This window comes from Ictalurus punctatus, chromosome 15 (assembly GCF_001660625.3).
Source record: "Ictalurus punctatus breed USDA103 chromosome 15, Coco_2.0, whole genome shotgun sequence".
Classification (NCBI taxonomy): Eukaryota; Metazoa; Chordata; class Actinopteri; order Siluriformes; family Ictaluridae; genus Ictalurus; species Ictalurus punctatus.
In genome coordinates, this window is record NC_030430.2 from 9,503,433 (window position 1) to 9,512,726 (window position 9,294).

General features: G+C 38.4%; 1 protein-coding gene across 9 annotated transcripts in view; it reads right to left on the reverse strand.

Annotated features, from left to right (window-relative positions):
- The window catches only part of baz2a (bromodomain adjacent to zinc finger domain, 2A), a 103,581-nt gene that overhangs the window by 91,345 nt on the left and 2,942 nt on the right, over positions 1-9,294 (reverse strand). For 8 of the 9 annotated variants that reach the window (XM_053686471.1, XM_053686468.1, XM_053686470.1 and 5 more), the window contains one exon: positions 5,917-6,687. In XM_053686471.1, coding sequence (XP_053542446.1) covers positions 5,917-6,673 — 757 coding nt within the window. In that variant the 5' untranslated portion in view covers positions 6,674-6,687. Of the gene's footprint in view, positions 1-5,916; positions 6,688-9,294 lie in introns of those variants that run through there. The other variant, XM_053686472.1, reaches the window with a different exon arrangement.

The window sequence follows — 9,294 nt, forward strand, 5'->3', positions numbered from 1 at the left end:
TTCTATTCAATCCACAAATTTTGCTATGGGAATCAGGTCAGGACTTTGTGAATGTCACTCAAATACTTTCACTTTGTTGTCTTTAAGCCATTTTGTTACAGTTTTGGAGGTACTGCTTGTCCTGCCAGATGACAAAGTTGCAACCACGTTTTAACTGAGGTTTTGTTTCACTATTTCTAGATTTATAGATCTTCCTCATGATACCATCTATTTACTGACGTGTATCACTACCTTTTTTTCACCCTTTTTCCTCCATAGACTAAGTATGTAAACTGTTCGAATTTTGTTTCATCTGACCACAGTATACACCTCCAAAAGGTTGGTGATCAGCTGCAAACAACTTTTATCTTCAGCAAACACTATCTTTGTATGCCAGTCTTGTAGTAGGGGCTTCTTCCCTGCATGACCTGCTTTGCTGCATCAAGGCCTGGCCAGCTTGCAATCATTGAGGGGAAGATGAATTCCCAAGTACATCAGACAATTCTCCAGGGTTATGTGAGAATGTCTGTGCGTCAGTTGAAACTGTGTAGAAGTTGGGTGATGCAACAGGACAATGACCCAAAACACCGGAGCAAATCCACAACAGAATGGCTTCAGAAAAACAAAATCCGCCTTTTGGAGTGGCCAAGTCAGAGCCCAGACCTCAACCCAATAGAGATGCTATGGAATGACTTGAAGAGAGCCATACACATGAGACGTCCAAAGAATATGACAGAGCTAAACCAGTTATTAATTCTAAGGGTTCACTTACTTTTTCCCCTGCCATTCTGAATGTTGAATGAGTGTGTTCAATAAAGACATGAGGGATCAGAATTTATTTTGTTATTATTATTTTAGGCACATTATATTTGTCAATACCCTTGAATTAGATGAAGATCAGATCACATTTTATGACAAATTTATGCAGAAAACCATGAAATTCCAAAAATGTTCACATACTTTTCTTGCCCCTGTATATACACTATATATATATATATATATATATATATATATATATATATATATATATATATATATATATATATATACACACACATACATACACACACACACACACACACACACACACATATATAAGAGCTGCACCAATACTAAATTTTTCAGCCAATACGATGACCGGTTATTCAGAGTGAAATCGGCCGATGCCGATAGTTCTGCCTTTTATGCCTTCTAATGAATTATTAATGATTAATTTAAAAGAATTCTGAAAGACGTTGTTTCACAGTAACTGGTCTCATCAACAGAAAACATATTACTCAAATTAACATGAACACATTAATTAAATGCTGAAGATGAAAGTAAGATTTCTTAACTTGTTTCACAGTAACTGGTCTCATCAACAGGAAACACACTACTCAAATTAACATGAACACATTAATTAAATGCTGAAGATTAAAGTAAGATTTCTTCTTATTGAATGTTATTAATTCATATTAACATTGATTGAATTCTAAAAAACCTCCTGTTAGGCTTCACATTCACTCACCACAAACAAAAGCATTTGTACTTCATCACTGAACATCAAATTGGTAACATATAATTTTTTTTATTATTAACATTAACTGGATATTTATCTACAAATATATTTTTCTGCACAATATATACTTTTATTGTAAACTCATCTTCATTTAAATCTTTCAACGGTGTACCGGCCGCTTAATTCAGCGGGAGGGTGAGGGGGCAGCGAGGGAGCGGTGATTGACTCGACACCGAAACTTCTGCATCCTAAAATTTACTTCCGGTGTAAAATTTTATCAGTGCAGAGATTACATACATTACAAACTGCAGTTTTGTCATCATCTTTACACACAGCACGAAATCGATGTGTTTTCCCGCCCTCTTTTGATTGACAGGATACAAACGGCCCTGATCATCAGATGTATCGGGAAAGCGATAGCGGGAATAATAGCCTTAAATTAAATACTATATTTTAGAGCTGTACCAACGTATCAGCCAATAATCGGTATCGGCCGATACATTGGTGCATCTCTAAAATATAGTATTTAATTTATTTCACTATTATACACTTACCTCAATAACTGCTATGTCCATATTTGGTGTAAGCTAATCTGATAAATACTCAGTCATAGCATGTTATGTTTACATTTATACCATTTTTAAATTATATTGTTACTCCTTGGCACCTATCTTCTGCACTACCTGCATATCAGACACTTTGTACTGTGTACTGTTCAGCACTACACTGTCACTTACTGTGTCTATTGTCCTGTTTTAGTAGCACTGTATTGTCCTGTGTTTTAACACCCGTCTGAACGTGCACTTTATGTAGAATGTTTGTAGATCTTACTTAGTTCTGTGTCGTTTTATGTGGCACCATGGTCCTAGAGGAACATTGTTTTGTTTCACTGTGTACTGTTCCAGCTGTATATGGTTGAAATGACAATAAAAGTAGATATGTTGGAGGAATTTAGCTACTGATAATTTAACATTTTAATTTGATTCCGCTCAAATGAACAAAATTAATTGAATAAAGATTTGTTCGTAATCCTAAACGAGATTCAAAGATCCAAGTCAGTAAAATGATCCAATCTTCTGATCTCTAGTGGAAACAGAGAGTGAGTGCATCTGGGAAGCAAGCGGGAAACGGAAACCGCAGACCAGATCTTTAGCGGAGCGATTACAGAATGCTTTTAGTGGGGATGGGAAATCCTCTCCGCTCCACTCCGTTCACACAGCCTACAGTGCTGTTCTGCCTGCCAGAGGGACAGCTTAGCCTGTGAGGGCAAATGGGCAGTGGCTCAGGCCAATCCCTTGTGTATGTCCCTGCAATACAACAATTTGGAATTTCCTTAAAAAGAAAGAAACTGATGTACTGAGCAACAGATACAAAATGGCTCGGCCAAGGAAAACAACAACTGATGACAAACATTGTGAGAGCTGTGAAGAAAAACCCAAAAACTACAGTTAGTGACAACCTCCACAGGGAAGGGGTGAAGGCCTTACAATCCACCGTTCAAAGAACTGCAGACTGCAGAGTGAAGAACTAGTGCAGAAATACGGAGGCTATACCACAAGATGCAAACCACTCATCAACAGTAAGAATCAGAAGACCAGATTGGAATTCAGATATGAGAAATACAGATATGAGCCACATAAGTTCTAGAACCAAGATTAACTGCTACCAAAGTGATAGAAAGGCCAAAGTGTGGAGAAAGAAAGGATCTGCTCATGATCCAAAACAAACAAGTTTATATGTGAAACATGGTATAGGTAGTATCGTGGCTTGGGTTTTAGACTGGCCAAGTCAATCACTAGTCCTTAACCCAACTGAGCATGCATTTCACACCCTGAAGAGGAGACTGAAGGGAGAAACTCCCCGAAACAAAACAACTGAAAGACACTATGGTAAAAGCCTGGGAAAGCATCACAAAAGATGTCAATGAATCACACATTTGATGCAGTTAATACAAGCAAGGGATATGCAACAAATATTAAATGTTATATACTTTAATTTACTTTAAGACTTGTCTGTTCCTTTACTTTTGCTCACCTAAAAACTGGGTGGTCTGATAGAAAAGGTTTTATGTCGTTTAACACATCTAGATGTAAATACCAGAAAATAAAATCTAAACTCTCTTCTCATATCATCATATCTTTTGTTCTCAAACCCAAATGTCTTTTGTGTATAGCACAAAAAAAAGAATTGGCCTTGTCATTACAATCGTTTCGGAGGGGACTGTAGGCACATAAATAAAAATGGTGGTCTTAATTTTTCATGTGAGCTGATCTAATAAAACATACAGTATATGGCCAAAAGTCTGTCTGACCATTATACCCATATTTTCTTGTTAAACATCCCATTTCAGATCTAGCCCTAGGAATTTTAGTTTGAATGAAATCAAGAAAGTCAGTAGGAACAAGGCGGAGTAAATAAGTGTGAATGAGAGGGAGGGTGGAGGAATGGTGAGGATGCAAGAAGTTGAGGTGGTGAAGGAGTTTAAATACTTGGAGTCAATTGCCCAAAGTAATGGAGAGTGTGGTAGAGAAGTGAAGAAGAGAATGCAGGCAGGGCAAAGTGGAATTTCTATTTGTGTTGGAAGGGTACCTGCTAAAGTGAATGAAAAGTTTACAAGATGGTAGAGTGAAAAGGTATGTTGTATGGTTTGGAGGAAGTGGTACTGACAAAAGGCAGGAGCCAGAGCTTGAAGTGGCAGAGATGATGATGCTGCTATATTCATTGTGACAAGGATGGACAAGATTAGAAATAAGTATATCGGAGGGACAGCGCAGGTAGGACAGTTTGGAGACAAAGCGAGAGATGCAAGATGAGATGGTTTGGGCATGTGCAGACGAGGGATGCAGGGTATATCAAGAAAAGAATGTTGAAAATGTAACCACCATGCAGGAGGAGAAGAGGAAGACCAAGGAGCAGGTTTATGGATTTGGTAAGGAGGACATGCGGGTGGTTGGTGTGACAGAGGGGGATAAAGACGCCAGAGTGACATGGAGACAGATGATCTGCTGTGGCGACACTTAACCAGAGCAGCTGAAAGAAGAAGAAGAAGAATACTTTGAATGAGATCAAGGTCTTTTTCCAGAAGAAAGGGGACTCTTTGAGACTGAAACATCATAGCAGTGGGAACATACATCTTATTCCAGACTGCAAAGTCTCAAAATTCTTTGTGAGCAGACTATGTAGCCCCTGCAAGCAAAGGAGAGTGTACTGCACATTTTTCAGTGATCAACAATCCCACACAGAAGCTTCTCTGCATGCTCAATTTGCAAATAGCTTTGTGTGCATGCAATTCAATTCATGAAACCAGGCATTAGGCTTGTGTGATATAGATTTTTTCCTACTCACAATTTTTCCATTTTAAAATATCATGATAAATGATTTAAGCATCCAGACTATAGCCTAAAAACAACCACTAGCCTAAAAAAAGACAGGAAAACAAGCATTTCCACAAATTCAGGTTTAAGGGGAGTAGGGGAGGGTGTAATCATTTTACCAGCTGTGAAGTATTGAAATGCAGAAGGAATCACAAAAACTCAGGTGGATGGTGGACTTTTTAGGTCAACATATAGTAAAGTATACATGTCTAATATTAGCAATGTCAAACATACACTGATATATTTTATTTAATGAAAAAAATCTCCATTTATCTTGTCAGAAAGTGATGGCTCCACCAACATGAGTCAAGAACATGTGAGATGGATTGAAGGGGCTTCAAGGCTTCAAGGGGCTGTCAGTAAAAATTGGAGAATTCAAAACACCCATGCAAATCACTCAAGATTAATATGTCAATCATCTTCTATCTTACTGGACAGAAGGAAATGCTCTTTTGGAGTATTTTTGGCTGATAACTTCCTCCAATGTTTAATTGCAGAGCAAAATGCGTAATGTTGGCAGGTCTAGTAATATAAACTGCATAAATGTCAGTGTCAGTAAAAGGGCAATGTAATATTGTGTAGAGACGGTAAAATTATTTCGCACAAGCTTACCAAATTATTTCGTACAAGCTACCAGAGGCGCACGCCCTCTGGTAGCAACCACGCTCACTTACATTGGGCATCCTTCCACTCTATTAATAATACTGTCTAAACACCAGAATTTTCCAGTTCCTGTTTGTGAAAACAACATGCTCAACAGAAACATGTTTTTTAATCTCCTGTAGCATCTCCTTTTTCAAGATTAATAACAAAAAAATAAACCTACTTTACTATGCTTTACTATTTAATGTATTTTTCAATATGCAGACATATCGAATGGAGAGTCTTGTATTGAACTACATGATACATATTGTTATACTCCTAATAAATTATTTAGTGTTGTTTTAATGTATGACAGTATAATGTAGTTTTGAAAAAGAAAATACTGAAGAAAACACTCAACATCAGATTAATCAATATATCAAACAACGTTTTTGGAGCTTATGCGCTGTAAATAATATTCACCTTGAATCCCAGAGGAATGGGTCACAGTGCCTCTCTTTGGACTCTGCTTTCCCTGGGATGAACCATTATCAGGCTTTGCAGATGGTGACATCATTGATACCTGCATTGCCATGGAACCATCAGTACTGCCATGGCCCATGTGATGGTGCTGCGGACATCCTTGCAGGGGGGTAAACATCTGTGCAGTAGGCATCAGGGGAGTCAGGGGTTCAGATTGCTCAGCAGACAGAAGTGCATGCTGAGATTGATAACAGGGGACTCCATTTGGCACCATGCCATAATGCTGCTGTTGTGGCTGCAGATGCTGAGGTGGGGGTTGCTGCTGGTGCTGTTGGTGATGAAGCACTGTTGGAGACTGATGCTGCATTGGTGAGATATCAGTATGCATCTGGTTTGAGTAAACACCATACATGCCATGAGAGTATCGTATCGTCACAGGTGACCCACCTTGCTGTTGGCCAGGAGTTCCCAGCCCCCAGTACTGTTCCCTTGTCACTGGGGGTTGCTGAGAACTCCCCATGTTCCTATTGACTGGGTAGTGTCCCTGAAAGGCATGAGGGGGTTGCTGCTGTTTTTGGGCTGTATCATGGGTACCACAACCAGAGTCAGAGCCCAAGGCAGGATTGTAATGGTTTGGGGTCCACAAGTAGTCATATTCCATGATGGATTGATGGTGTTGATGGGGATAAGAGGAAGGAGGAGGGTGGGGGCCAGACTGATTGCCCCCATCTGCAGTAGTGATGCCATTTACATTCATATCACCATTCGGATCTGTACACAAGTCAGAAAAAAAAAATTCACATTCTCCAAAAATAACAGGCAATATATTTGATCAGACAACACCAAAGACATTTGGGTTTGAGCTCAAAAGATGAATATGAGAAGATAGATTAAATTTTCGGCTTTCATTTTGGAACATGGCAAATTTGGTAGCAGATCACCCAATTTTTAGGTGAGCAAAAGTACTGAAACAGATATTCTTAAAGTAAATTAACATAAATGACACTTAATATTTGGCTGCATATCCCTTGCTTGCAATAACTGCATCAATCAGCAACCAACTGACATCACCAAACTCTTGCATTCTTTTTTTGTGATGCTTTTCCAGGCTTGTTCCGCATCTCCTCTCAGTTGTTGTTTGTTTAGGGAAGGTTCTCCCTTCAGTCTTCTCTTCGTGAAATGCATTGTCAATTGTGTTAAGAACTGGTGATTGTCATGGCTAGTCTAAAACCTTCCACCCTGTGGAGGTTGTTGTTTATGTCCTCACAGCTCTCACAAGAGTTGATGACAGAAACTGACAAAAACTGTCATCAACTGCTGTTGTTAGTAAACCAGTGGTTTCTTTCTTTGTCATGAGATTTGACATTGCTGTATTTGCTATGCCCAATGCATGTGCAATGGCAATCTTCCTACTCAGCCTCAAAATGGCAAGCTGTAGTAGAAATTCAGACCTATTAATTGTTTAATCAATCAATCTAACAGGAAACACCTGGGCAACACCTGTCAGTCACATTTTTCCACCAATTTTCTTGCTAATTTAGTCATGGTAAATTCCCACCCATCAGGCGACTCTCCCCAAGACACAACAACTACCAACCAGGGAGGTACGTGAAGCCAGCCGACCGTATCTTTTTGAACTGCTGTTCATGCAGCATCAGGGGAGGCGTAACACGATCAGAGGAAAGTGCTATGCGCTTACTTCCGCACGAACGAGCTCATGACACCCATGATTGGCTAGTGTCACTGTGATTGATAGGAGACAAATAGTATGCCACCCCTCTCTCCCTGACAGCACAGCCAATTTTGCACTCTTTGACTACCAGCCACATGCATATGATGGCTGTGGCATCATACAGATTCTAAAGCGCAATCTATGGATAATAGTGTGAACGGTTTCGCCAGTTGTGCCACTCGGGAGCCCTTTGTTCCAATATTTATGATAATTTGAAAAATGGATGGGTTCAAATAAAAGGTGCCATGTTCAATAACATATCTAGATGTAAATATCAGGAAACAAAAGCTGAAATTCTCATCCATCATCTCATATTCATCTTTTGATCTCAAACCCAAATGTCTTTAATTTACAGCAAAACAAAGAATTGTCCTTGCCGTTCCAATACTTTTGGATGGGATTCTTTTTCAAACTGACTGCACATCAAAACTGTTGTCAAAATCAGTAAGTTAGCGAGGCTGTGTTTTTTTTGCATGGAACTCTCACCAGTAATATTTCAGTAATATGAATAGCAACAATCTTTTATACGTTTATATGTAATGTGTTTCTAAAGTGCAGAGAAATATAGTAACCTCGACTAATACCGACACCCTTGGCTGTCAAAAATTGTCTTTATTGTTTAACCTTTTGATATTTTGCTAAAAAAAATTCACAAACATACTCTGCTCTCATAGATATCAAACAATTGCAAACAACTAGGGCTGCAACTAACAATTATTTTCATAATCGATTAGTTGGCCGATTAATCGGTTGGGGGGAGGCAAAAGTTCAGTACCATTTTTTCATTTATTTAAAATAAAATCCACAAACTGAGTGTCACCAATAAAACTTCAGACTAAAACTTTACACAACTGAAAAGAAGCCAATAAACACAGACACACACCAGAATATATATTATTAATTTATGGACTACAGTTTAATTCAGTGATTTTTGTATATCCATAAAAATAGTTTATATTATATATAAGTATTTATGCATTTTTTTATGGATGCACAAAAATCACTGTCTAAAAAAAACTACAGTCCTAAATTAATAATAAAAACTCACTTTCACTGCACCTTGTGGTTTCTGTTACTCACTGCCTTTAGGAATATTATTTTACTTGTGTTTACTTTTGATCATAGTGTTTTAATTAGATATTGCAGATCTTATTTAAGCTCCCACTGTGCATCACCGAGTCTGCATCGCATGTGAGGAGCAACGCGGCCTTGTTACTAACACATCACTTCCGTTATATTAAACAACAGAATTTACACTGCAAGCGCACAAATACAGCATATAATGACAAACTTAAACTAAGCCTTTTAAGCAACTCGCATTAGTTTCCCCAACCCCTCACACACAGTGGAGCATTTTGGATATAAACATGAGTATGATGTCATGTGCCATCAACTAGGAAGCCGTGTATACTTCCGTTTAGTAAAAAAACGCTCGTGTTCCATATGAGATGATACTACCCTTCTAAAATTCATACACTAGATGGTAGAGTGCATAATGTAAGTGTAATACACAGTGCATAATGTAAGTGTATAGTACGTTACTTGGGACACAATTTTAGTATTTACTAAGCGTGTTTTCGGAACAGAAATAACGTAGTGAGTAAACGTACCTAGTGCCACACGCAGACAAACTAATCGATAATGAG